This window comes from Geotrypetes seraphini, chromosome 2 (assembly GCF_902459505.1).
Source record: "Geotrypetes seraphini chromosome 2, aGeoSer1.1, whole genome shotgun sequence".
Taxonomy (NCBI): domain Eukaryota; kingdom Metazoa; phylum Chordata; class Amphibia; order Gymnophiona; family Dermophiidae; genus Geotrypetes; species Geotrypetes seraphini.
This window is the reverse complement of record NC_047085.1, coordinates 349,425,592-349,451,727: the sequence shown is the minus strand read 5'-3', so window position 1 is coordinate 349,451,727 and position 26,136 is coordinate 349,425,592. Positions and strand designations below refer to the sequence as shown.

The 26,136-nt window shown below is 42.9% G+C and overlaps 1 protein-coding gene across 7 annotated transcripts in view; it reads right to left on the bottom strand.

The window, feature by feature from the left end:
* The window catches only part of UBP1 (upstream binding protein 1), a 262,645-nt gene that overhangs the window by 49,604 nt on the left and 186,905 nt on the right, over nt 1–26,136 (bottom strand). For 6 of the 7 annotated variants that reach the window (XM_033930367.1, XM_033930368.1, XM_033930366.1 and 3 more), the window contains one exon: nt 1,740–1,882. In XM_033930367.1, coding sequence (XP_033786258.1) covers nt 1,740–1,882 — 143 coding nt within the window. Of the gene's footprint in view, nt 1–1,739; nt 1,883–26,136 lie in introns of those variants that run through there. The other variant, XR_004538055.1, reaches the window with a different exon arrangement.

The following is a 26,136-nucleotide window of genomic DNA, read 5'->3' as shown; positions in this document are numbered from 1 at the left end:
CCTTTTTTGAAGATGGGCGTGACATTTGCTATTTTCCAGTCCTCCGGAATCTCACCAGTTTGTAAGGATAGGTTGCATATTTATCGAAGTGTCTCAGCTATTTCATTTCTTAGTTCCTTGAGACACTTCGAAAGGTGGGATCTCTTCGCAAAGGGAGGTAGGGGAGGGTCATTGGTGTGGGCAGACTTGATGGGCCTTGGCCCTTATCTGCCGTCACTTTCTATGTTTCTATAAGAGCCATGCTGTTAAGACCAGAGCATATGGATCCTGCAGGGCAACTGAACCCTGCATGAGGAGTGGCCCATCAAAAGCGCGCAGGACATTGGTATCCCGCCCCGACATTTGCACGCAGGACAAATGCACACTGTCCTTTTTCTTCCCAATTCCGCTCTGAGGGGGTGTGTGGAGGTCACTGGTGCTCTTGTTCAGGGGGTATGGGGGATTAAATTTATAACTCCCACTTATAACTCCCTCTGCTGCCCTATGCTTTCCCGTTTGCGCTCTGAGAGGGGATGGGGGGAACACCTCCCTATTACACTCGCGCTCTTGTTTGGTGGGGAGGAGTGCAATACTTTGCCAAAATGCTCTATAGAAGATTGCCACAAAGCTCCCTCCCATACACTTACCACTGTGCCCTGACAATTCCGTTCATGCATGCACTTGTCCGTGCGCGCATTTGATGGAGCGGAATTGTCGGGACACAATTGTCCAGTGCGCTGTCGGTGTACCGCGTGAGCAGCCGGAGATGACAGGGAAGTTTGACATTTTAATCCCTTTGCAGACTGATCAGGTCTACATGCCACAGTCACTTCAGCCAGTTTAGTGTTACTAGAATCACCAGTCCCTGGTGTGCCATAATCCTGCGTAGAAGTCAGCCTTATATCAGCCATGACCTGATTTTGGCCAGGATTGTACCATGGAGTCCAGGCCTTCACTTCCTGGCTTGTGGCTTTGACTGAAGAACTGAATTGCCTTCAGATCACAATGCCTTCAGATCACATTTTAGTTGCATCACACAAAGCAGGTAAAGGCTTCCTGAAACACTGACCACTCTCCACAATCCAGGGTCTTCCAGCTGAGCAAATCCACTTGCACACTTGTCCACTCCTGCCACATGTGCTACCAAGAGCACCAGAAGATGGGCCTCTGTCCATCAAAACAGCATCTGGGCTTCCAAGCACAGAGCCTCCCTGGTGATTGACAGACTACTGCCGTTGCATTATCTGAGAAAACTCATACTACTTTGTTCTGTAATGCACTTCCCAAACTCTTGAAGGAGGTTTGGACAAGCTCCTAAAAGAAAAAAAGAAAAAAAAAAAAGTCTACAAAATTTTTTCAGCCAAGTAGGTTGGGGAAACACAACCCTTGAAATGAGGTATGAAAAATAACTTCTGCTAGGTGTTCCTGATCTAGACTGTTCACTGTCAAACAGGATGCTGGACTTGATGGACCTTGGGGTCTGACTCAGCATGGCTTATCCTATGTTTGTATTTGATTTAACACCGATTTTTTGTTCTTGGCCCACAGACTATTTACAGCTGCCATACTACATTTACAGATTAGTTCTAATTGGCAGTGTCTGCAGACCTGCTGTGATGGGTATGGGGAACACAAATGTGCAGTTCTCATCTTTGAATAAATGGTTTCTATTACAGCACTCCCCTATTTAGAGGGGCTCTTTCCCTTTTACTTTCTATTCTTATTTTCTAGAAATCTAAAGTAGGAAAAAAACATATTACCTGATCACTAACAATGATGTGAATGCCAGAAGGACCCTGTCTGTAAACCTGATTAATCTGATGCAGAGGAATATTTAATACCAACGCAATCTTCCGTGTCACCTCTGATGCAGTCATCTCTTCCAGGTAAATTGCATGATAAACTAAAAAAACAGGGAGAAAACACATTTACCTTTCCATGTTACTATTGCATTTAAAATTTTGCTTTCTATAAATGCATGAGAGGTGAGCATTCAAAGGATAAAGTTATCAGTTTAGAATTCCCAGAGCATAAGTCTGTGTATAACAGAACAATTCTCTTTTATAAACCAGTGGAGCTCTCATAGTACTTGCACCCGAAGCAAAATACAAAATGGTCTGGTTACACATTTTCTCCCAGATTCTATATAGGTCACTCAAATTTGCCTGAGGGACAGTTGTGCATGGAAATTACGATAGATTAGGTTCTTACCATGCTAATCTTTCTTCAAGTTTCAAGTTTAATATTTCTCTTGATTAATTGCTTAATCAAATTCTAAGCGATGAACAATTTAAAATACATTCAATGAAAGACAATACAATACAAACTTTAAATAATAACATTGGGTTGAAGACTAATACATCATTCTCATAACACAAGGTAAGATAGGGATTTGAAATACAATTCAGTAAAGAAAAGCAAAACAAAGGAAAAGTACAATAGGGAAACAAATAAAAGCATAATATAATATGATAAAATCACTGACCTTAGAATTGTTAAATTAAATATCAAAAGCATCTTTAAAAAGAAATGTTTTTAGATTACTTTTAAATTTTTCTAAATCCTGCTCCTTTCGTAAGTAAATTGGAAGGGCGTTCCAAGTCTGTGGAGCAGTTACAGAAAAGATAAACTGTCGTCTAGTATTGATAACCTTAAGTGAAGGAATGGTCAATAAATTTTGTTCATTGGATCTTAAGTTCTGCTTGGATGATATGGTATTAATAGTTTTTATATAAATGCTGGAGTCTTATTGAAAAGAGACTTAAAGATAAGCAAACAAAGTTTATATGTTATCCGATGGATAACTGGAAGCCAATGTGCATTTTTTAGAAGAGGTGTAACATGATCAAATTTTCTAGATTTAGTGACGAGTTTAATGGAAACATTTTGAATAATTTGAAGGCGTTTAAGTTCGTTTAGTGATATTCCCTTAAAAAGAGCATCACAATAGTCTAATTTAGAAATCACTAAAGAATGAATAAGAATGTTTAATGATTTTGGACATAAGAATTTTGAAATAGATCGAATCCTACGTAATCTATAAAAGGTGGTTTTAACAATATTACTGATGTGATCATGAAAATTCAATTTAGTGTCAAATGTCACCCCTAAGATTTTTATATTATTAACTATTTGTAGGGGGACATTTTTTATAGTAATGGGAACAATGAGAGTAAAATTTTCTTTCCATGGGAAGAGCATCACACTAGTTTTTTTGATGTTAAGCGCCAGTTTGTTTGTATTCAACCAATGATGAACTTGGTCAAGTTTCTCACTGATCTCTCGGATATCAGATATTTTGTTGGTATCTATTGGATGCAGGAGCTGGATGTCATCTGCATATGCAAAAACTTGAAAACCCACGGATTGACATAAGGTAATTAGTGGAGCAAGAAAAATATTAAATAATAACGGAGAAAGAATAGACCCTTGAGGAATCCCATAAGTAGTTGATGATGATTTAGATGTTGAGTCTTTAAAGAGAACGGTAGAAGTGCGGTCTGTTAAATAAGATATAAACCATGAAAGAACTTGGTCTGTGACACCAATGGATTGAAGTCTGTCAAGAAGAAGTTGATGATCGATTGTATCGAAAGCCGCAGAGAGATCAAGTGAGATTAACAAAGTCGATTGGTGGTGATCTAAAAAGTATTGAATAGAGGTGGTCATACCAATCAATGAAAGTTCAGTATTATGGTGATGTCTAAAACCAGTTTGGTTGGGATGAAGAACATTAGTTTTTTCCACAAAATCTGAAATTTGATTGAAAACTATCTTTTAGAAGACATGGGATTCCGTACGTTAACTGTTACCCTTCTGCAGATTTGCTACTTGTGGGAAGTATCACCTTAAATCTCTGAACTACTCCCATTCTACAGTGGAGAACAGCTCCCTCTTCAGTTGGTACCAAAGCAATCGAACTCCACTGAAACAGAGGAAAAGGAGGGGCACAGGGAGCTTCCCCGGCACAAACCATATTCTGCTCTGTAACATGTAATAAAGGAAGAATGATTAATAAACATGTAAAATTTAATATAATATTGAACAACAATTATGCATGAGTTGCTAGGAACCAACCTGCTAAGTGCAATTAGTATGGGCAATAAAACCCTCCAAAGGAGAAAGGGAACAGGAACCCCCATGTTTCTGTAGTAATGTCTCTGCTTAATTTTAGATACAAGAGAAGAGGTCCCAAGATGGCCACTGGCAACATCCGAGGCAAAACCAGGCAAGTCAAAGTCCGTACAGGGTGGGCCGTACGGAATCCTGTGTCTTCTAAAAGAAAAGATTAGCAAGGTAAGAACCTAATCTTACCATTCTTTAGCAAAGACATGGGATTCCATACATTAGCTGATGTACCAAAGCAGTGCCAGACATCTAGGGAGGGACAGATTAGCCTGCCACAGAACCAAAGACGCAAAAGTCTCACCCTCATGAGACACCACATCCACTCTGTAGAACTTTGTAAAAGTGTGGAGAGTAAACTAAGTAACTGCTCTACAAATCTCATCAGGCAAAACACAGCCCGGGAGTTCGCCCAGCATGCAACTACACCTCTAGTCAAATGTGCTGCTATTGAGATAGGGGGCTGTTTGCACAGGCAATGTAGAAAGATGAAATTGCCATGCGAATTCATCTTAAAATCAAATAGAATCACTCCAAGAGGTGTATTAAACTTTACACTGGTGAAACAGGAACACTTTGAAGTCAAAAAAATGCACAGAGACACAGAGGCAAAAACAAGGAGCCGAAGCCCCAAGAATATTGCCCCACCACCCAATTATCGCATATTGTGAAGTCAAGTGAAAAAATCCAAATTCATTGCTGCAATCGGGCCTGTGCTCTTCAACATATTTATAAACGACCTAGAAATTGGCACGAGTGTAGTGATTAAATTTGCAGACAATACAAAGTTATTCATAGTAGTGAGGACACAGAAGGATTGCGAAGACCTACAACAAGACAAACACACTTGAAGAATGGGTCGCGAAATGGAAAATGAGGTTCAACATGAATAAGTGCAAGGTGATGGATGTCGGTAACAAAAATCATATGCACGAATACAGGATCTCCGGTGCTATACTCAGAGAGAGCCCCCAGGAAAGAGACTTGGGGAGTACTTGTAGACAAGTCAATGAAACCATCTGCAAATGCGTGGCGGCGGCAAAGAGGGCAAACAGAATGCTAGGAATGATTAAGAAGAGGATCACAAACAGATCTGAAAAGGTTATCATGCTGTTATACCGGGTCATGGTACGCCCCCACCTAGAATACTGTGTCCAACACTGGTCACCGTACATGAAAAAGGACATAGTACTACTTGAAAGGGTTCAGAGAAGAGTGACAAAAATGGTTAAGGGCTGGAGGAGTTGCCATATGAGAGGCTAGAGAAACTAGGCCTCTTCTCCCTTGAAAAGAGGAGACAGAGGGGACATGATCGAAACATTCAAGATATTGAAGGGAATTGACTTAGTAGAGAAAGAGAGATTGTTCACCTCTCCAAGGTGAAGAGAACAAGAGGGCACTCGCTAAAGTTAAAAGGGAATAGATTCCGTACAAACGTAAGGAAGTTGATCTTCACCAAGAGAGTGGTAGAAATCTGGAATGCTCTTCCGGAGGATATTATAGGGGAAAGAACCCTTCAGGGATTCAAGAAAAGTTTGGTTAAGTTCCTGCTGGAACAGAACATACGCAGGTAAGGCTAGACTCAAATAGGGCACTGGTCTTTGACCTAAGGGCCACTGCATGAGCAGACTGCTGGGCACGATGGACCTCTGGTCTGACCCAGTAGTGGCAAATCTTATGTTCTTATGTCTTTCCATAAACCACAGGCTTCATCACTTTAAGGAGAGTCGTAACGACAACCTCTGAGTAACCCCTTCCAAATCAGGACCATGCACTCAAGACCCATGCTGTAAAATCAAAGCACTTTGGATTTACCATGGGAACTGGGCCCTGACTGAGGAGCCCCGAGTGAACCAGCAGCTTGAGAGATCTGCCTCTGTGGAGACACACCAGATTTGCATACCAAGGCCGGCGAGGCCAGACCAGAGCTACCAGATCACTAGTCTGATGGTTCGCTATTCTGTGGATGATCCCACCCACCATGAACCAAGGAGGAAATACAGAGAGAAATAAATTAGAGAGCCAGGGCTGAAGGAGGGCATCCAGCCCTGCGCTTCCCTGTTTGGCTCTTCAACTGTAGAAGCAATCTGCTTTGCATTCTTGGCTGTGGTCATTAGATCAATATTCTTTTTTCCCCAGTGTTGCATGATGAGGGTGAATGCTCTCTGAGACAGAGACCACTCCCCTGGATCCAGAATCTGCCTGCTGAGAAAGTCGGTCTGGATATTCTGTACCCCTGCCATGTGGGCAACTAAGAGGGCCTGCAAGTGAACTTCTGCCCACTAGAACAACATCTGTGCCTCCAGGCATAGGAGAGCACTTGTGGTGCCTCCTTGTCTGATCACATAAGTTACCAATGTGGCTTTGTCTGAAAAAACCTAGACTGCCTTCCTTGTCAGGAAGGATAGCAATGCATTCAGAGCCAAACAAATGGCTCTGTTTCTACTACTAATTTCCATAGCGCTGCTAGACACATGTAGTGTTGTACATTAAACGTGCAAGACAATCCCTGCTCAGAACAGCCTATAATCTAATTAGACAAACAGAACAAATAAGGGTTAGGGAGTTCTCACAGAGGGAACAATAAAATGGGTACGAGTTAAAAGCAGCCTCAAAAAAGTGGCCTGTCCCATGCTTTCTTGAATTCAGACAGTCTGTCTTCACCACCTCTACCGAGAATCATATTCTATGCATCTACCACCCTATCTATAAAAAAGTATTTCCTTGGATTACTCTTGAGCCTATCACCTCTTTTAATGTATTTTATTGAAGGCAATGCAGATAACTATATATGGAAGTCATGCAATCAAAATATAACCACACTGTATGAGAAAAGTACAATCGCTTTTTTTCTCCCATCCCCCTCCCTACCCATGATATCCAAAAGAATGTTCAGGCTTGCTCTAAAAGAAGAGACAGGACAGTACAAACTGGTCATAAGTTGAGTAATCTACTTCGGGCAGTTAATGAGTTCCAAAATGGTTCCAAGTGAACTGTAGCCGTCTTCCTCTAGGAGCATCTAAATTGGACGTTCTCCGCCATTCCAGCTGTAAATGCTGTATAAGGAGTGCCCTCCACTGTGATGAAGTGGGAGTCTCTGGAGTTAGCCAAAGCAGCAATATAGTCTTGATGCTCAAAAGAAGAAACACCTGAAGAAAGTCTCACCTACCCTTGGGCGCTGAGGCAACTATTGAACATTGTGAAAAAATTAACATGGATGTTAATGAACAGCATATCCGTCACAGGACAGAGATATGTTGCAAGATCCTCTTCCAAAAACACTGGACAGCTATGCATAGATAAAACATATGACCAAGAGTAGCATTAGAGTTACCACATTTCAGACACTTCAAATCCAAATGAAGGGTCATGCGCTGAGCTCAACTGGGCAAAATGTATCTCATAACCAGCTTATAGCTGATTTCCCAGAGTGGAACGGATAGGTGTGAGACATCATGTGGATGTAACGTTTGCGGGCATCAACCGATATAGTCAGGCCTAAGTCCGCAGACCATTGTGTATTGAGATGCATATAGTTAGTCTGGTAATAATTCCAGCAGACTTATGAAGAAATAGTCCATAGTAGATTCTTTTGATCTTGACATTACAAAGTTTCAAACACTATCAATAGACACACAGATAGATACATGGATAAAGGCAACTCAAAAACTCTTAGATGACTTAGCCCCCATTCAACATCAACATCAAAATTCTTCTTCTAAAATATTCAAGAAAGAGCCCTGGTTCACGCCAGAACTAGTTCTATTGAGACACCAGGTTCGTGCTCTCGAAAGACACTGGCACCATCATCACATCCCTAGTTTACTCAGCCATTACACAAACAAAGCCACTCTCTTTAAAAAGCAAATTCAGGAAAACAAAAACATATACTATAACAAAAAAATTACTGCAGCCTTCAGTCTTGTATACCATAGTGAAATCACTTACTGCAAAAGGAAACAATAACTCATTACTGTCCTCCACTAGTCTTTCATCACAGGATTTGGCAAACTACTTCTCAAATAAAATCACTACCATACGTAACACCATAATCACTACTAATTCTGTATCCCCCCTATCACACCATTAGATAACTCCCATTCCATCTCTTTCAGTACATTCTCCAACTTTAATATACCATCTTTGCTTGAAATAGAAAAAAAACAATGCACTCCAACAATAACTCAGGAATCTTAGGACATTCTTTACCACCCTTCCTAATAAAAAAAATACTTCTCCTTTTTTGGCCCTTTCATTCAATCCATGATCAGTAATAGCCTTTCTTCGGGTATGATGCCAAGTCACTGGAAAAGAACATACGCAGGTAAGACTAGACTCAAATAGGGCACTGGTCTTTGACCTAAGGGTCGCCACGTGAGCGGACTGCTGGGCACGATGGACCACTGGTCTGACCCAGTAGTGGCGAATCTTATGTTCTTATGTCTTTCCATAAACCGCAAGCTTCATCACTTTAAGGAGAGTCTTGACAACAACCTCTGAGTAACCCCTTTCAAATCAGGACCATGCACTCTAGACCTATGCTGTAAGATCAAAGCGCTTTGGATTTGCTATGGAAACTGGGCCCTAACAAGCTTGAGAGATCTGCCTCTGTGGAGACACACCAGGTCTGCATACCAAGGCCGGTGAGGCCAGACCAGAGCTACCAGATCACTAGTCCGATGGTTCGCTATTCTGTGGATGATCCCACCTACCATGAACCATGGAGGAAATACAGAGAGAAATAGATTGGAGAGCCAGGGCTGAAGGAGGGCATCCAGCCCTGCGCTTCCCTGCTTGGAAAGCTTATCTCAAACAACTAACAGAAAAGATTGTTTTTAATCAATTAACACCATTCCTAGAGCAAACAAATGTAACGCATCCTAACCAAACAGGTTTTAGACCACATTACTCAGAGCTATCCCTTTTAGGTTTAGTCACAACAATCATTACATTAGTGATTTCTTGTGGCTCAAGGCGGATTACAAAAAAAGTTATCTAGCCATTTCCAGAGGAATTGAAGAGTAGAGCGAGTTGCTTCAGAAAATTGGGATGAGTCTTGCGGTGTTAGTTTGTCTTCAAGGATGTCTTGAATAGGATATTTTTTATTTCTTTTCTGAATGATTTGTAGTCTGGAGTCATTGTCAGTAAATTGGAGAGTTGGTAGTCTAGTTTTGCTGCTTGTGTGGCTAGAAGGCCATCGTACAGTTTTTTTCTTTTGACGTCTCTGATTGGGGGATGCATGTATGGTTTGTGAGTTCTCCTGTGTCTGGTGGGGGAGTTTGGATTAGGCGGTTGTTTAGATAGGCTAGGCTATCTCCGTTTATGGTTTTAAATAGTAGGCAATAGAATTTGAATTGTACTCTTGCTTGTATTGGGAGCCAGTGTGAATCGAGGTATGCTGCTGTGATGTGGTCGTATTTCCTCAGTGAATAGATAAATCTTAACACTGTGTTTTGAACTGTTTGTAGTTGTTTTATCATGGTTGTGGGGCATGGGAGATAGAGTATGTTGCAGTAGTCTAGAAGACCTAGGACTAGGGACTGGACCAAGAGCTGGAATTGTGTTCTGTCGAAGAATTTTCAAACTTGCCTTAAGTTTCTCATGACTGCGAATGATTTTTGTATTGTTTTGTTGTTGCATGGTACAGCATCTGTCTATTTGGATCAAAGAAAATCGATTCTCTTTGATTTCACTAGATTTAAAGGCAGCCTTCGACACAATTGATCATACAATCCTCCCTAAATCGTCTCAAAACACAAAGAATTTCTAGTCAATCTTAAATAGTTTGTTTCATACTTTTCTGACAGACAATATCAAGTTCATTTTCAAAACTCTTCCTCAAAGCCAAATTTTCAATACTCAGGGGTTCCACAAGGATCCATTCTCTCGCCTGTGTTATTTAACCTGTTTCTTGTACCCTGTTAACCATCGCCCAATCTGTTGGATTCACCGTTTATGCCTATGCGGATGATATTCAACTAGTCCATCCAGTTCAGAGCCATAATCAAGCTGAAATCATGGATATTAATCAAAAATTACATCTTGTGTATGACTGGCTCTGCCAAAATCTTCTTTCCCTCAATATAACAAAAACCAAATGTATGCTTTTCTCGCAGGATCAAAATGAAACCCTCACATCCCCAATAAGTATCTCTTTAATCCAAATTCATTTTGTACCAAACATTAAAATTCTAGGATTGATCCTTGATAACACATTATCCTTTAAATCTTAGATCAGTTCAGCGGTACAAAAATGTTTCTTTAAACTAAAAATAATTAGATCCTTTAGGTCATTACTCAATTCCAATTCGATCAACATCCTTATCCATTCATTAGTAATTTCAACTTTAGATTACTGTAATTCACTTTACCAGGGCATTACTCAAAAAGAGATCAGGAGATTACAAGTCATTCAAAACACTGACATAAAAATCATCTTTAACGTTAAGAAATTCGAACATGTTACTCCTCTCCTCAGAAAAGTTCACTGGTTACCTATTTACCCAAAGGATTACTTTTAAAATACTACTTCTTGCTTTCAAAGTCCAATCTAATCATATTCCCTCATTCATACACAGATTGCTGATCCCTTACGATTCACATAGGGCACTACGTTCTTCTCAACAATCTCTCCTTGCAGTTCCTTCAGTTCGTCAGTTATGATACAACATGTAAAACAAACTTTACAGTAACCGCACCCACATTATGGAATGTCCTACCACTGACCCTGAAACAAGAAAAGAATCTCAACTTTAAATCTAATCCCAAAACATTTCTTTTCCTTATTAAAAAAAAAACCTCAGACATCAGGCCTTAAAGATTCCCTTTACTCCTTTTGTATTTTGCCTCTCCTTTCTTTTATTTTAAGCAATGTATCCTCCCCATCTGCCCATATATATCATGTTATACCTGTACTGTAATTGCAAATTTGTTCCCTCTATTTTATATTTTTTTAATACTTTTTTACTTTGTATAAATTTGCAACTGCTTTGTTTATAAAAGCGGTATATCAAGTCCTAAATAAACTTGAAACTTGATAGTATTTTGTACATCTAAAAAGAGGGTCTCTTTCAGTTGTTCATGAGATTCGGAGATCAATGTTGAGGAGGGCAAGGAAAGTATATAGTGACGCAACTGCCAATAAGCGTATAAGTCCTGAGTAGGTAACAAAAACTCTTGTTTGTAAAACTAAAAAAGGTTGGGGGGTGCTCCCTCTTCAGTAAGAACATGGTAGAGAGAACAAATGCCCCGGGCCCTACAATGTTGAAATGTTTGAGAAGTTCTACCCAGTTCAAACTCCAGATTGCCCCCAATTGGCAACAAGGGTGTGGAATTGGAGAGAACCTTTAATAAAGAACACAGCCACCACCAAGCCAATTGCGTGGCGGAATAAATAGGAACGACCTGTAGAAGTGGACAAAAGTGTTTCCGAGATGCGTGGAATATAGCACTGAAATGGTATGGGTACAGTAAGGCTCTCTGGAAGGTGAAGGAGAATGTAGGGAGATCCCTGAACCAATCATTAATGTGGCGGAGTTGACACACCACATTAAATAATTGAATATTTAAGAGCCCCAGCCCCCTTTATCTCTCGGGAAGTGACTACCTTATATACCAATCTAGGTTTCTTGCCATTCCACAAGAACTTAAGGCCTGTATTATACTTCTATAGGTTCGAGGCTTAAGTGTTAAAAGTAGCATTTGAAAGTGATACAACCTGTAGGGTTTTGCCCAGGAAAAAGAAGGGATAAGCCCTCCACACCAACAGTTTCTGTTCCATGAAGCGTAGGCATACAGTGATGTTAAAGGAGTACAATTGGGATAAGTCACAAAGCACTAAAACACCTAAATATTTTATTGCTCCCTCTGCCCCACACAGCAGGAATACCTGGCTCTGGTTAAGAACCACAGATTTATGGTTATAGAGCCTACATCCTGAGCAAAATCCAAACTCATCGACAAGCCTCAATAAAGCTGCTAGAGAGGGCTGTAAATTAGATAAGATTAATAGTATGTCATCAGTGAAAACCAAGAGTTTCACTTGCTGTCCCACCACGATTACACCTCGCACATTACCATCCTTCAGTATAGTGCAAAGTAAGGGTCCTAAGAATAGTAGGAAAAGCAAAAGGTGAGAGGGAGCAGCCCTGGCTGTATAGGAAAGGTAGGGGTGACCTGACTAGTCACTAGGACAGAAGCTATTGGGTCATGATATAGAGTCTGGATAGCCTGAAAAAAACAGCGTCCAGCACTGGTCACCATACATGAAGGACACAGTACTACTCGAAAGGGTCCAGATAAGAGTGACTAAAATGGTTAAGGGGCTGTAGGAGTTGCCATACAGTGAGAGATTAGAGAAACTGGGCCTCTTCTCCCTTGAAAAGAGGAGACTGAGAGGAGACATGAAACATTCAAAATACTGAAGGGAATAGTAGATAAAGACAGACTGTTCACACTCTCCAAGGTAGGGAGAATCAGAGGGCACTCTGAAAGTTGATAAGGGATAAATTCCGTACAAACGTAAGGACGTTCTTCTTTACCCAAAGAGTGGTGGAGAGCTGGAACGCTCTTCCGGAGTCTGTTGTAGGGGAAAACACCCTCCAGGGTTTCAAGACTAGGTTGGACAAGTTCCTGCTAAACTGGGACGTATGCAGGTGAGGCTGGACTCACTGGAGCACTGGTCTTTGATCTGGGGGCTGCTGCTTGAGCGAACTGCTGGGCAGGATGGACCACTGGTCTGACCCAGCAGCGGCAATTCTTATGTTCTTATCCCCGCGAGCTCAGTCCCCGTCCCTGCCCACAAGCTCAGTCCCTGTCAGCTCGATCCCTGTCCCATCCACACAAACCATCTCCCTTCTGTGTTCCTATTTTCCCCATTTCTAATATCTCGCCTCTGTATCTGTATATTTCCTCCTGTGTCTGGCATTGCCCCCCCCAACATATCCATATGCCATCCCCATGTAACCCCCCTTTATGTCTCTGTCCCTATGCCCACATGCACATAACATCCCCTCTGTTTCTGTTACCTTCCTGTGTCCAGATTTTCCCTCTCTTCCTCTCCAACCTCATCTAGCTTCTTTCCCTCTTTCTCCCCCCGCTTCCAGCATCTGGCTCACCTGACTGTCCTTCTCCCCTTTCTCTTTCCAGCTGTGGGTTCAATATTTGTCTTCCTCTTCATCCCCTTGGCCCAGCATCTCTTTCCCTTTCACTCCCTCCTTCCTACTAAATGCATGTAAACCGTTCTGAGCTCCCCTGGGAGAACGGTATAGAAAAATTGAATTAAAAAAAAAAACAAAAAAAAAACCACTTTGTGGGAACATGCGCGGTCATGGATCGTGCAGTGCAGCAGCAGCAGCAGCCCCCTCCCGCCTGATCACCGCGTCCCATCATCTCCCTCCCTCCCCCTCACCTTATGTGGTGAATTTAGTTTTTCTTCTCCCAGTGGCATGCTTTCAACAAGTCACGCGTTCGGCTGCTTCAGTTGAATCTTCTCCTCCGACACAACTTCCTATTTCTGGTTGCGTCAGAGGAGAAGATTCAACTGAAGCAGCAACATGCTACTTGTTGATAGTGTGCCACTGGAAGAAGAAAAATTAAATTCAGCACATAAGGTGAGTTAGAGAGGGAGATGGCAGGACGCAGTGATCGGGCAGAAGGGGGCTGCTGGACCGCGCGATCCATGACCTCACGTGTTCCCTTCACTGCAGAGACAAGACCATTCACCGCTCTACGGGATGGTGAATGGCCTAGTCCCCATAGCGACTACTATTTTTTTTGCTCCCTATTTTGGTGGGTTACCTGCGTAACGCTTTCGCTCATTCCCCTGAAGAAGCTTATTGTGGCGAAAGAGGGGCCCTCTATGTTCATCCCACGCTTTTTGAACTCCGTCACCGTTTTCCTCTTCACCACCTCTCTCGGGAGCGCATTCCAGGCATCCACCACCCTCTCCGTAAAGAAGAATTTCCATACATTGCTATTGAGTCTCCCACCCCTCAACCTTAAATTATGTCCTCTGGTTTTACCATTTTCCTTTCTCTGGAGAAGATTTTGTTCTATGTTAATACCTTTCAAGTATTTGAACGTCTGAATCATATTTCCCCTCTCCCTCCTTTCCTCTAAGGTATACATATTCAGGGCTTCCAGTCTCTCCTCATACATCTTTTGGCGCAAACCTCCTATCATTTTTGTTGCCCTCCTCTGGACCACTTCAAGCCTTTTTGTGTCCTTCGCCAGATACAGTCTCCAAAACTGAACACAATACTCCAAATGGGGCCTCACCACTGACCTACCTCTTTACAAATGCCGGACCTTAACAGGGGCATCAACAACTTCGTTCTTCTACTGGTTACGCCTCTCTTTATACAGCCCAGCATTCTTCTGGCAGCAGCCACTGCCTTGTCACACTGTTTTTTCGCCTTTAGATCTTCAGTCACTATCATCCCAAGGTCCCTCTCCCCATCCGTGCATATCAGCCTCTCCCCTCCCAGCATATATGGCTCCTTCCAATTATTAATCCCTAAATGCATTACTCTGCATTTCTTTGCATTGAATTTTAGTTGCCAGATTTTAGACCATTCCACTAACTTTTGAAGATCCTTTTTCATGTTTTCTACTCCTTCTTTGGTGTCTACTCTGTTACAAATCTTGGTATCATCCGCAAAAAGGCAAACTTTTCCTTCTAACCCTTCAGCAATGTCACTCACAAACATAATGAACAGGACCGACCCCAGCACCGAACCCTGAGGGACTCCACTACTCACCTTTCCTTCCTCCAAGCGACTTCCATTACCCACCACCCTCTGGCATCTGTCCGTCAACCAGTTTCTAATCCAGTTCTCCACTTTGGGTCCTAACTTCAGCCCTTCAAGTTTGTTCAACAGCCTCCTATGAGGAACCGTGTCAAAGGCTTTGCTGAAATCTAAGTAAATTACATCTAGCATATGTCCTCGATCCAGTTCTCTGGTCACCCAATCAAAAAATTCAATCAGGTTCATTTGGCACAATTTACTTTTAGTAAAGCCATGTTGCCTCAGATCCTGTAACCCATTAGATTCTAGGAAGTTCACTATTCTTTCTTCCAACAACTGAAGTGAGGCTTACCGGCCTGTAGTTTCCCACTTCATCTCTGTGACCACTTTTGTGAACAGGGACCATATCTGCTCTTCTCCAGTCCCCAGGAACCACTCCCGTCTGCTGAGATTTGTTTAACAAGTCTTTAATAGAACCCGCCAGAACCTCTCTGAGCTCTCTCACTATCCTGGGATGGATCCTGTTCGGTTCCATCGCTTTGTCCACCTTCAGTTTTTCAAGTTGTTCATAAACATTTTTCTCCATGAACGGCGCAGAATCTACTCCATTTTCAAGTGTAACTTTGTCAGACAATCTCAGTCCTTCTCCAGGTTTTTCTTCCGTGAACACAGAGCAGAAGTATTTGTTTAACACGTTTGCTTTTTCTTCATCACTGTCCGCATAGCAGTTCCTAGCATCTTTTAGTTTAGCAATTCCATTTTTCATCTTTCTCCTTTCACCGATATCAGAAAAAATTTTTGTCTCCCTTTTTCACATTTTTAGCCATTTGTTCTTCTGCCTGCTCTTTTGTCAAACTCTTTCCTCTTGGCTTCTTTCAGTTTTGCCCGGTAAGTCCTTTCTATACTGTTCTTCTTGGGCTTTTTAAAATTTCAGGAACTTTTGATCCTTATCTGATCGGTGTGCTTGCTTCGATGACGTCTTAACACCATCCATGCTACAGATAGTTATGAAGTCTTTGAATACTAACTGTGTTCCTTCCCAGCAATTGTGCGACTTTGTTAAAAAAGATCATATGAATGGATCAATGGTAGACCATTTTCATCCTATTTTGTCGCTAAACTTCTTGACTAAGGTATTAGAAAAGGTAGTCTTGGAACAGTTAAGAGTTTTTGGAAACACTTAACATTTTGAATAGCTACCAGTTTGGTTTTAGATCAAAATTAGAGAATGATACGGGGGAAAAATCTGTCCCCGTCACTGCCCCGTCCCCGGGCCACCGTCCCCTTCACCGCCCCGTCACCGCCATTCCCTTCACCACCCCGTCACCGTCACTGCCAAACCATTCACCGCCCCGTCACCATCCCAGCAGCATCCATATAAGCCTTAGTACTGCAATATTTAGCTTATTCCTTTCTTATAAATCAAAGTTCTGGCTGCTGTACTAGAGAAAGAGATGTTCAGCTGGCAGGGCTTTGTTTATAAATTTTTATCAACACAACTAATATACTACTTTATCCTAAAGCAAAAAATAAATAAATAAATATAATTTTTTTTTCTACCTTTGTTGTCTGGTTTCTGCTTTCCATATCTTCTCATTCAATTCCTTCCATCCACTGTGTGTCTTCTCTCTGCGTCTTCCATTTGCTGTTACTGTGCCTCTCCCTTCACCCCCCCTCCCCAATTGGTCTAGCACCCATCTTCTTCCCTCCGCTCCCCCATAGTCTGGCATCTGTCTTCTTCCCTTCCAGCGTCTTCTCCCCACTCTGTCTTCCACATTTCCCTTTGGGGTCTGTTCCTCTCTACCCTCTTTCAATCTCTGTTCTGTTCCTTTCTACCACCACCCTTCCCTCCCTCCTTCACCATCTGTTCCTTTCTACCACCAGCTCCTCTCGCGTGGCTTATCTATCTACCTCCCTCTCCCTCTTATTTTCGTGGCACATTACAATGTAATTTGTGCAAGCCGCTGGAGTCTGCGAGCTTGGTCTCTGTCCCATCCCCACAAACCATCTCGCTTCTGTGTTCCTATTTTCCCCATTTCTAATATCTCCCCTATGTATCTAGCATTGCCCCCCCCCCCCGTGTCCATATGCCATGGGGATGGTATGTCCCCTCTATGTCTCTTCCCTATGCCCCATGCACATAATTTCCCCTCTTTCTGTTACCTTCCTGTGTCCAGATTTCCCCTATCTTCCTCTTCCATACCAGTGTGTCTCTTCTTTTCAACCCCATCTAGCTTCTCTCCCTCTTTCTTTCCCCCCCCCCTGCTTCCAGCATCTGGCTCACCTGCCTGTCCTCCCCTTTCTTTCCTGCTGTGGGTTTCTTTCTTTCCCTCTTCATCCCCTTGGCCCAGAATCTTTTTCCCTTTCAACTCCCTCCTTCCTAGTGTGAGCGGGGCGGTCCAGCAGCTCCCACCCGGCCGCCCTCAAAAAGACGCGCAGTTGATCAATCTTCTCCTCTCCTGCAACTTCCTGTTTCCGGTTGCGTCAGAGGAGAAGATTGATCAACTCGCGCAGCCGTGCGTGTGTGGCTTTTTGAACGCGTGCATCTCGGGAAAAAGAAAGCTGGCAAACTCGGCATACAAGGTGAGGTGGAGGAGGGAGCTGGCTAAACGCTGCAATCGGGCGGGTGGGGGCTGCTGGACCGCACGATCCTTGATGCCTCACTGCGGAGACAAGACCATTCACCACTCCACGGGGCGGTGAATGGCCTTGTCCCCATCCTCACAGCGACTACTATTTTTCTTTCTCCGTTTCGAAGGGTTACCCGCGGCTACTCGCGGCTAGCCACGGGTAACAACCACCGTGTCATTCTCTAATCAAAATATTCTATGGAATTGCTACTGCATTCATTGCTTGATGATGTACGGAGGAGTTTGGATCAAGGTGAATGCTTCTTTATGATCTTGTTGGACGTTTCCTCCTCCGCGTTTGATATAGTCAATCGTCAAAGTTTGTTAAACAGGTTGAGTGATTTGAGTATTGGAGGAAAAGTGTTAGGACTGATTTAAGTCCTTTTTGGAAAATCGGATGTTTTGTGTGGAGATAGGTCAAGAGAAGTCTAGCTGGTTTGAAGTTACTTGTGGAATCCCCCAAGGCTTGGCATCGTCTACTGTTCTATTTAACAATTATTTGTTAGCTCTTTGTAAGGAGTCGCATAATGGTGTTAGTTTCCATGTATATGCAGCTGACATCCAGTTTCTGATCCAGTTAACAAGTCAATTGACGATGCTTTGCAGGATTTGCAAGGGATTCAGATGAAACAATGTGGCAAAGACGGAAGTCTCATATTTGGGTCATGATAGACAGCAGCAGCTGTTTCCCACAGAAAACAGTGCTAGATAGTGCTGTTATCTCTGTTATGCATCAATGTAAATATTTAGGGGTAATTTTGGATTCAGTGTTGTCGTTTAAGGTGGTGGTTTCACAGGCATTTTTCAAACTCTGTCTATCACTTCAGTATTTCTCAACTCGGTCCTGGAGTACCCCTTGCCAGTCAGATTTTCAGGATATCCACATTGACTTTACATAAACTTGATTTGCACACACTGCCTCCATTATATGCAAATGTCTTTAATGCATATTCATTGTGGATATCTTGAAAACTTGACTGGCAAGGGGTACAAAAATACTTTGTTCAGATAGGGGATTATGTCAAGGAATTGTCTTGATGGGAATATCTGGAAGTAGGAGGAAAGTTTTGGGTAAAACTGCAAGGAGCTATTGTAAGGTCAACAAACCATTTTATTAAAAAAGTAAGTAAAAGTAAGAGGAAAAGAAAGCCTCTTTGGTACTCAAAAGTAATAGCTGAGAAGGTAAGGAAAAAGATTAGTTTTCATAAACTACAAAAGATCGCAGAAAGAAGAAAACAGGCAAAAATATCTAGAAAAGTTAAAAAGGATGGCTTGAGTAGTCAGGATAGCAAAGATGCAAATGGAAGAAAAAATAGCAGACAGTAAAACAGGGGGAAGAGCAAAAGTGGCACTGTGAGATTCAAAGATGAAGGTGAGGAATATGTAGAAGCTGATAAAGGTTGAAGTGCTTAACAAATATATAAATTCATGTAAACCGTTCTGAGCTCCCTTGGGAGAACAGTATAGAAAATTGAATAAATAAATAAATTTCTGTTCTGTGTTCACAGCTAAAGCACCAGGAATGGGGGCCTCAGAAACCAAAAGCAAATTGTGCTGGAGGTGTGGTAGATCCTCACAGATTTTCAGATGATTCTGTTCATGAGGAGCTCGCTAAATTAAAGGAATATAAAGCAATAGGGTTGGATAGAGTATATCCAAGGGTACAGAGGGAACTTAGGGAAGTTCTGGCAGCTCTGCTGGCTGACCTTTTCAGTGTTTCTCTAGTCAGGAGTGGTACTGGAGGATTGGAGAAGGGCAAATGTGGTCCCTCTCCACAAAAGTGGAAGCAAAGAAGAAGTAGGGAAGGACAGACCAGTAAGTCTGACTTCTGTGGTAAATAAATTAATGGAAATGTTTTTAAAATAGAGAATAGTGATGTTTCTGGAATTCTGTAGCTTACACGACCCGAGGCAACATAGATTCACTAAAGGCAAGTCTGGTCAGACAAATCTGATCAATTTCTTTTGACTGGGTGACCAGAGAATTGGATAGAGGAAGGGAACTAAATGTGGTATAATTAGATTTTAACAAAGCCTTTGAAAGTGTTCCACAAAGGCGTCTAATAAATAAACTGAGTGCCATTGGTATAAGCCCCAAAGTGATGGACTGGATCAGGAGCTGGTCGAGTGGAAGGCAACAGAGAGTAGTGGTCAACGGGGATCATTCTGAGGCAAGGGATGTTTTACCAGTGGTATGCCTCAAGGTTTGGTTCTAGGGCCTGTTCTTTTTAATATTGTTGTAAGCGATATTGCTGAAGTGTTGAGTGGTAAGATTTGCCTTTTTACAGATACCAAAATCTGCAAAGAGTAGTCACCCCTGATGTTGTGGAAAATATGAGGAAGAACTTAGCAAAGCTTGAGGAATGGTCTGAAAATTTGGTAGATAAGATTTAACACTAAGAAATGCAAGGGAACAGTAGTTTAGGGGGTGAAGAAATGTTTTATTTATTATTAATTTATGTTGTCTTAGCTTCCCAAAAATTCTTTAAGTGCTCCAGGACAGTAAAGGCATAATTCTTACCCCTAATTTAATAATTCATTTACAAGGAAATTATAGGAAATACGTTCCGCCCAGGGACAAAACCTGAGATTTAAATGTCAAAAAGGCTTTTCTCCTTCATTGAGTAACCCTGGAAATACATTAATTTTTTTGCCCCAGAAACAACTGATGTTTATAGCAGAAATACAATCTAAGAATCCAGACACGATCAGGTTCCAAAGCAAAGGTGGCAATCAAGGTAGTCTTTGAAACCCCATCTTCAAAATTCTTCAGAAATTCTGTTGTTGCAGGTATAGTCCTCTCTCCCACCTGTAAGGCTCGCTCAATCTCCTATGTAACAGGCTCTAATAATAATAGGTGATTGAGGTGATAGCTTTAGGACTTCATTTAAACATTTCTTTTGCATCTCCAAAGGTGATAATATAGGAGTCTTAGGAAAATGTAAGAATCAAATTCAAATGCCTTTCAAAATTGTCTAATGCTTCTAGTTTCTTCTGAGGGATAGAATTATCTTTTAATAAACCAACATGAACATTTTTCACTTCTCTCGATGACTGTTCCAAAGATTAAAATTTTGTCCTCCTGTTCTTTAATAGTTTTCCCTTGCCTATTAAGACTCATATGGAGCGAGGAATACAAGATGGCGGACGCTATGTAGCTGTGCTCGGCAGGCTTAGCGTTTTTTCTTCATTTCAACTGGAAACAAATACTTACTTTAACAGAATGCCTCATACGAAGAGGAAGGGGAGTGCGAGAGCGGGGCATTTGCCGCTGCTCACATCGTCTCCTGCCCAGCAGACAATTCAGCGGTTTTTGCAGCCGCTGAGCCCAGCCGACGCCCAGATTTCCCCGCGTCGGAAGAGTTCCGCGTCGGACCTGAGTGAGGGAGCACTCGGGTCTCTGGATCTGATAACATCTCTATCTCCACCGCATCTCTCTGCGCCCCCATGTCCAGCAGAGGCGCAGAGTGTCGAGCTTGGCCCCGAGGGAGAGGAGCTGGAGACCCCGGAGCAGGCAATGGGAGGAGCTACTGCCTTAGCTGGAACGCTGGGAGGAAGGGCTGCCGAAGGAGAAGGAGCACCAACAAGCACCCCAGCAGTGACACTGGAAATACTTTTGGAGGCTATCAAGAGACTGGATATGAAGGTGGAGAAGACTGCCTCAGATGTTAAGAAAATGGATAACTTTTCTGAAAGTTTGCTAAAAGTCAAGCAAGAGTGCATGGCCAAAATACAAACTGAGTCAGCTTCATTGAAAAACTCAATTACCACTATTATTAAAGAACAAAATTCCACTGCCCGTAAAATAGAAATGATTGAGAACTTTAACAGAAGATTGAATTTGAGAATTTTAAATTGCCCAAGGATTTTGGCAATATCACCCATTGAGATTTTAAAAAAATTTCTGGTAGAATGTTTGAATTATCCGCAAGATCAGATTCCGCCTTTAAATAAAGTATACTTTTTACCTACTTCAAAAAGAAATTCAGATATACCTAAAGGTGAGAATTTGGTCACTGATAAAGACTTGCAAAACCTTACGGCACTATTAGAGGAATCATCTATGGAAGTTAAAGAGAGAGGAACTTTAATTGTTAACTTTATCTTTGAACAAGATCTTAATGCAGTTATGAGGTTATTCTTTAAAAAGTCTGGATCACTTTTTTGTGGTCAACGTTTATGGTTATATCATGATGTAACTAGAATAACTCAGGAAAGACGGAAAATGTTTTTGGGCATGAGAGAAGAGACAAGGAAGCTAGGTGCTACTTTTTTGCTAGCTTATCCATGCAAATGTAAGTTTAAAGGTCTGAAATATGTGTATTTTGCACCAGATCATCTACGTTCCTTTTTGGATCTCAAAGGTTTATCTAGTGGAGGGACTGTAGCTTAAAGGAATTGCTGGGTTGTAGCGTTTAAGCCTTTACGTTTTTGTTATATTATTGTAATATTACTCCCTATAATATCTTTGTTTTCTTTTTCCTCCTCCTAATTTGAGGTCTAAGGAAGAGTTAAGTTTCATATATATATTTATTTTAAATATTGTAATGTTTAATGATGTTTTTCTTTTGGAACATGATTCTGTATTTCTAAACCAAGTAGTTATACTTGTAAGTATGTTAAATTCAATAAAAATAAAGTTTAAAAAATAAAAAAAAAGACTCATATGGAGAGAGTCAGGGCCCTCTAATATTTTCTCAAATTTATGAAGTATAGATTTCTCTAAAGAACCAATTGCATTCAAAACTTCTCTTAGGATAAGCAGCATAATTTGTTTTACTACTTGTGATCTGGGTTGGTCACTGTTGGAAACAGGATACTGGGCTTGATGAAACTTTGGACTATCCCAGTATGGCAATTCTTATGTTCAACAGTTCCACTCACGTTTTGACCTCTCAAACATCTCTCATCATTGACTCCAGAGTATTTTTCCCCATCCAAAGGTATTCCTTCTCCGGCATCTTCAGCAGCTCCTGTAGCCTCACATTGGAACACTGGTGAGGTAGAAATACCAGCTCCTTTCAGCCCCATAAACTGACTTGCTGAAGCAGCACTTTTTGCATTGATGGCATTATCCACACATTCGGTTCTGGAAAGCCTCTATAGGTCCGGGGCTCAGTATATTGTCTACAGCTGCATGCAAGGGCCCTCCAATGCCCAGCCCCTGATCCAGTTTCAGCATTGTAATTGGGGTAATATAGTTCATCGACTACTGAACTAAGGTTGACACTGGTAAGTCAACTGATGGATATAGATGAATCTTGCCTTGTGCTTCACCATAGTTGACTTGGGAAATATTATTGAGGTTGTAGACACCAGAGAGCTGTGCATTCACGCTTCCGATCAGTCAGTCATCTTGACCCCCCTTCCCGGGGTTGAAGAACATTTGTGCATGAAAGAGGAGCGGGACTTGGGTGTGATAGTATGTGATGATCTTAAGGTGTCCAAACAGGTTGAAAAGGCAACAGCAAAAGCTAGAAGGATGCTTGGGTGTATAGCAGGGGTGTCAAAGTCCCTCCTTGAGGGCCACAATCCAGTCGGGATTTCAGGATTTCCCCAATGAATATGCATGAGATCTATTTGCATGCACTGATTTCATTGTATGCTAATAGATCTCATGCATATTCATTGGGGAAATCCTGAAATCCCGACTGGATTGCGGCCCTTGATTGACTGACTCCCCTGGTGGTAGGAAGAGGAATGGAAAATAGGAAAAAGGAGGTTTGATGCCCCTGTATAAGACACTGGTGTGTACAATTCTGGAGACTGCACCTTCAAAAAGATATAAACAGAATGCAGTCAGTCCAGAGGAAGGCAACAAAAATGGTTGATGATCTACGTCTTAAGGTGTACGGGGAGAGATATCAATATGTATACTTTGGAGGAAATGTGGGAGAAGGGAGATATGATAAGAGATGTTTAAATACACGAGGCAAGTCTCTTTCAATTGAAAGGAAACTCCAAAATGATAGGGCATAGAATGAGGTTAAGCAGTGATAAATTACCAGAAGTAATCTAAGGAAATAGCACAGTTACTTACCGTAACAGGTGTTATCCAGGGACAGCAGGCATATATTCTCACATGTGGGTGACGTCATCTACGGAGCCCCAGCGCGGACAGCTTTTCAAGCAAACTTGATTGAAGTTTCAAGTTTGCACACTGCACCACGCATGTGCATGCCTTCTCGCCCACTAGAGGGCGCATCTCACCTCGTGGTCCTCAGTTCCATAACTAGCAAAGAAGCCATCCCCGGGGAGGCGGGCGGGTTGTGAGAATATATGCCTGCTGTCCCTGGATAACACCTGTTACGGTAAGTAACTGTGCTTTATCCCAGGACAAGCAGGCATGATATTCTCACATGTGGGTGACCTCCAAGCTAACCAAAAAAGGGCAGGTGGGAGGATGGCAATTTAGGAAAATAGATTACGCAATACCGACTGGCCAAACCGGCCATCGCTTCTGGACAATGTGTCCAGACAGTAGTGGGAAGTGAATGTATGAACTGAAGACCAAGTGGCCGCCTTGCATATGTCCTCCACAGGTGTAGAACGGAGGAAAGCTACCGAGGCTGCCATCGCTCTGACCTTATGCCCCGTGACTCGACCTGGGGGCGGAAGACCAGCCTGAACATAGCAAAAGGAAATACAAGCAGCCAACCAGTTAGACAGAGTGCGCTTGGAAACAGGATGCCCTAATCGATTAGGATCAAAGGACAAAAACAATTGAGGAACCTTCCTATGAGACCTGGTGCGTTGAAGGTAATATGCTAATGCCCTCTTACAGTCAAGTGTGTGAAGCGCCGTCTCGCCAGGATGGGAGTGGGGTTTCGGAAAGAACACAGGAAGGACAATGGACTGATTGAGATGAAAATCAGACACCACCTTGGGCAAAAATTTCGGATGCGTGCGGAGAACCACCTTATCATGATGGAATACAGTAAAGGGAGGGTCCGCAACCAAAGCTTGCAACTCTCCAATCCTTCTAGCGGATGTGAGAGCTATCAGAAAAATCACCTTCCAAGTCAGAAATTTCAACAGAGACCTGTCGAGTGGCTCAAAGGGAGGTTTCATCAATTGAGCCAAAACCACATTCAAATCCCACACGACAGGAGGAGGCTTAAGAGGGGGACAAACCCTGAGTAGCCCTTTCATGAAACGTGTCACCAAAGGATGGAGCGAAAGAGCACGTCCATCCAGGTGATGATGGAAAGCCGAAATGGCACTAAGATGAACACGCACAGAGGTGGTTTTCAGACCAGAGTGCGACAGGTGCCATAAGTATTCCAGGACCGAGGACACCGGAACCGAAACAGGATCCAGGTGAAAAGAAGAACACCAGGTGGAAAACCTGGTCCATTTCTGTGAATAACAAAGCCTGGTAGAAATCTTGCGGGAGGCTTCCAATACCTCCTTCACAGATTGAGACAGACCAGGCGAAGTTAAGGAGCAAGAAACCAAGCTGTCAGGTGTAATGACTGAAGATTGGGATGTAACATTGACCCTTGACTCTGAGACAGCAGAGAAGGAAACACAGGCAGAAGTAGAGGATCCCTGGCACTGAGCTGCAGCAGCAGGGAGAACCAATGCTGACGCGGCCACCGAGGCGCAATGAGAATCATAGTGGCCGCGGACGATTTGAGACGCACTAACGTTCTCATGATCAGCGGAAAGGGAGGAAACGCATACAGGAACCTCCCTTCCCAATCGAGAAGGAAAGCATCTGCTTCCAGACGGTCCCGGGAGTACATCCGAGAACAATACAGGGGCAGTTTGCGGTTTTCCAGAGAGGCAAACAGATCCACCTGCGGCGTTCCCCAGCGATCGAAAACCTCGCGCAGGACTCCGGCGTTTAGGGACCACTCGTGCGGCTGCAGAAGCCGACTGAGTTTGTCCGCCAGACAGTTCAGTTCTCCCTGGATGTAGACCGCCCGAAGGAAGATGTTCCGGGAGACCGCCCATTCCCAAAGACGAAGCGCCTCCGAGCAGAGGGGCCAAGACCCCGTCCCACCTTGCTTGTTCACATAGTACATCGCTACTTGGTTGTCCGTCCGAACGAGGACTACCCGATCTTGCAGTATGTGGTCGAATGCACGAACCGCCAGAAAGATGGCACGAAGTTCCAGCATGTTGATGTGACAGCGACGGTCTTCGGCAGACCATAGGCCCTGCGTTCGAAGACCGTCGAGGTGGGCTCCCCACGCGTACTCCGAGGAGTCTGTGGTCAGAACCTTGCGAAAGGGAGGGGTGAGAAACAGTAAACCCCCTGACAGATTGGAAGAGTTGGTCCACCAACGCAGCGATCTCCGCAAAGGAGGAGTCACCGCAATGAGACGAGACACCGGATCGCGATCCTGACGCCACTGAGAAGCTAGGGTCCACTGAGCAATCCTCATGTGCAGCCTGGCGAACGGAGTGACGTGGACCGTCGATGCCATGTGGCCCAGCAGCATCATCATGCGCTGGGCCGAGACCACCGATTGTTGAGAGATCAGACGGCCCATCCGCACCAAGGCTTCCAACCGCGGAGGCGGAAGGTACGAGCGCAGGCGCACAGTGTCCAGCACTGCGCCTATAAATTGAAGAGACTGGGCCGGGGATAACTGTGATTTGGGAAAATTTATCTCGAACCCGAGTCTCTGCAGGCAGACGATAGAC